The sequence below is a fragment of the Protobothrops mucrosquamatus genome, unplaced genomic scaffold (assembly GCF_001527695.2).
Source record: "Protobothrops mucrosquamatus isolate PMUCROS unplaced genomic scaffold, P.Mucros_1.0 scaffold1079, whole genome shotgun sequence".
Classification (NCBI taxonomy): domain Eukaryota; kingdom Metazoa; phylum Chordata; class Lepidosauria; order Squamata; family Viperidae; genus Protobothrops; species Protobothrops mucrosquamatus.
This window is the reverse complement of record NW_015387307.1, coordinates 480156-481139: the sequence shown is the minus strand read 5'-3', so window position 1 is coordinate 481139 and position 984 is coordinate 480156. Positions and strand designations below refer to the sequence as shown.

Below are 984 nucleotides of genomic sequence, written 5' to 3'. Positions count from 1 at the left end.
CGAATTTAAAAAAAGTGAATACAATCTAATAAAATCTAGCCTTTAAAAAACAGAGAGAACTTAACAAGGGTTCGCTCGGTATAATTGACCATCTACAGTTGCATGCTTGACTCAGCAAAAAAAGAAAAAAGAAATTGGAAAACTGCAGCTATTTCCTATCGCCTCCACTTTTTTTTTTCATTTCTCTCCCCCCCCCCTTTTTTTTTGGGGGGGGGGAATCAAAGAAAGCAGGCCAGAACACAAATTTCTCCAGAGGAAGAATAGATAGAAAATCAAAACGATATACCTGATGCTTCGATAAGATACTTTTGTTAGTCACATGGCACTAGTAGTGGAATTGTGCGTGTGCACCCGTACCCACACACTCAACACTCGCACACACACCCTTAGTTCACACACATCACGACCTGCTTAGGAAGGAGAAGAAAGAGGTTTTTGTTTTTGTTTGTGTTTTTTTTTAGGTCAAAGAGTGCCAAAGGGCACCAGAAAGCTCACAGGTGTGTAACTTTGGAATTTAAATACCCAATTCCCATCACCTCAGATCGCGGATCCCGGAGGGAAGGGAAATTGTAAGGCATTATTTTTGCTGGAAAATAAGTCTGTCCATGCTTCGTGCGCCAGAGCTGAGTTTCAGGGGAGTAGTGTCCTTCCCTTGAATTCCTGTTTTGTTTATTTTTTTTCCTCCTGGATTTATGTTAACCTCACTCTGGTTCACTAGAGGAATTGGTTCTTTTTGTTTTGTTTGTTTGTTTTAAAAAATAATAATCTTAGGAAACAAACGCCACCCACCCACCCACCCACCAATCCCTGCCAACAAAGTGCCTTCAAATAGATTTCCGTCGTCTCATCAGCCTGTGATGGTCCGTAAAGCTGTGCAATCCAGGGGAGATTGAACTGATGGGAGATGGGAACAGGCTGTTTTTTAATGTGCTTGGTGAGATCTCCTCAATCTTGTAGGAGATGGAGTGAAAGTACTGGAGGTTC

At 41.7% G+C, this 984-nt stretch overlaps 1 protein-coding gene across 1 annotated transcript in view; it reads right to left on the bottom strand.

The window, feature by feature from the left end:
- Nucleotides 1-824: 824 nt before the first annotated feature.
- The window catches only part of KCNK9 (potassium two pore domain channel subfamily K member 9), a 112416-nt gene continuing 112256 nt past the window's right edge, over nt 825-984 (bottom strand). The window contains exon 3 of the mRNA XM_015820170.1: nt 825-977. Coding sequence (XP_015675656.1) covers nt 825-977 — 153 coding nt within the window. The remainder of the gene's footprint in view (nt 978-984) is intronic.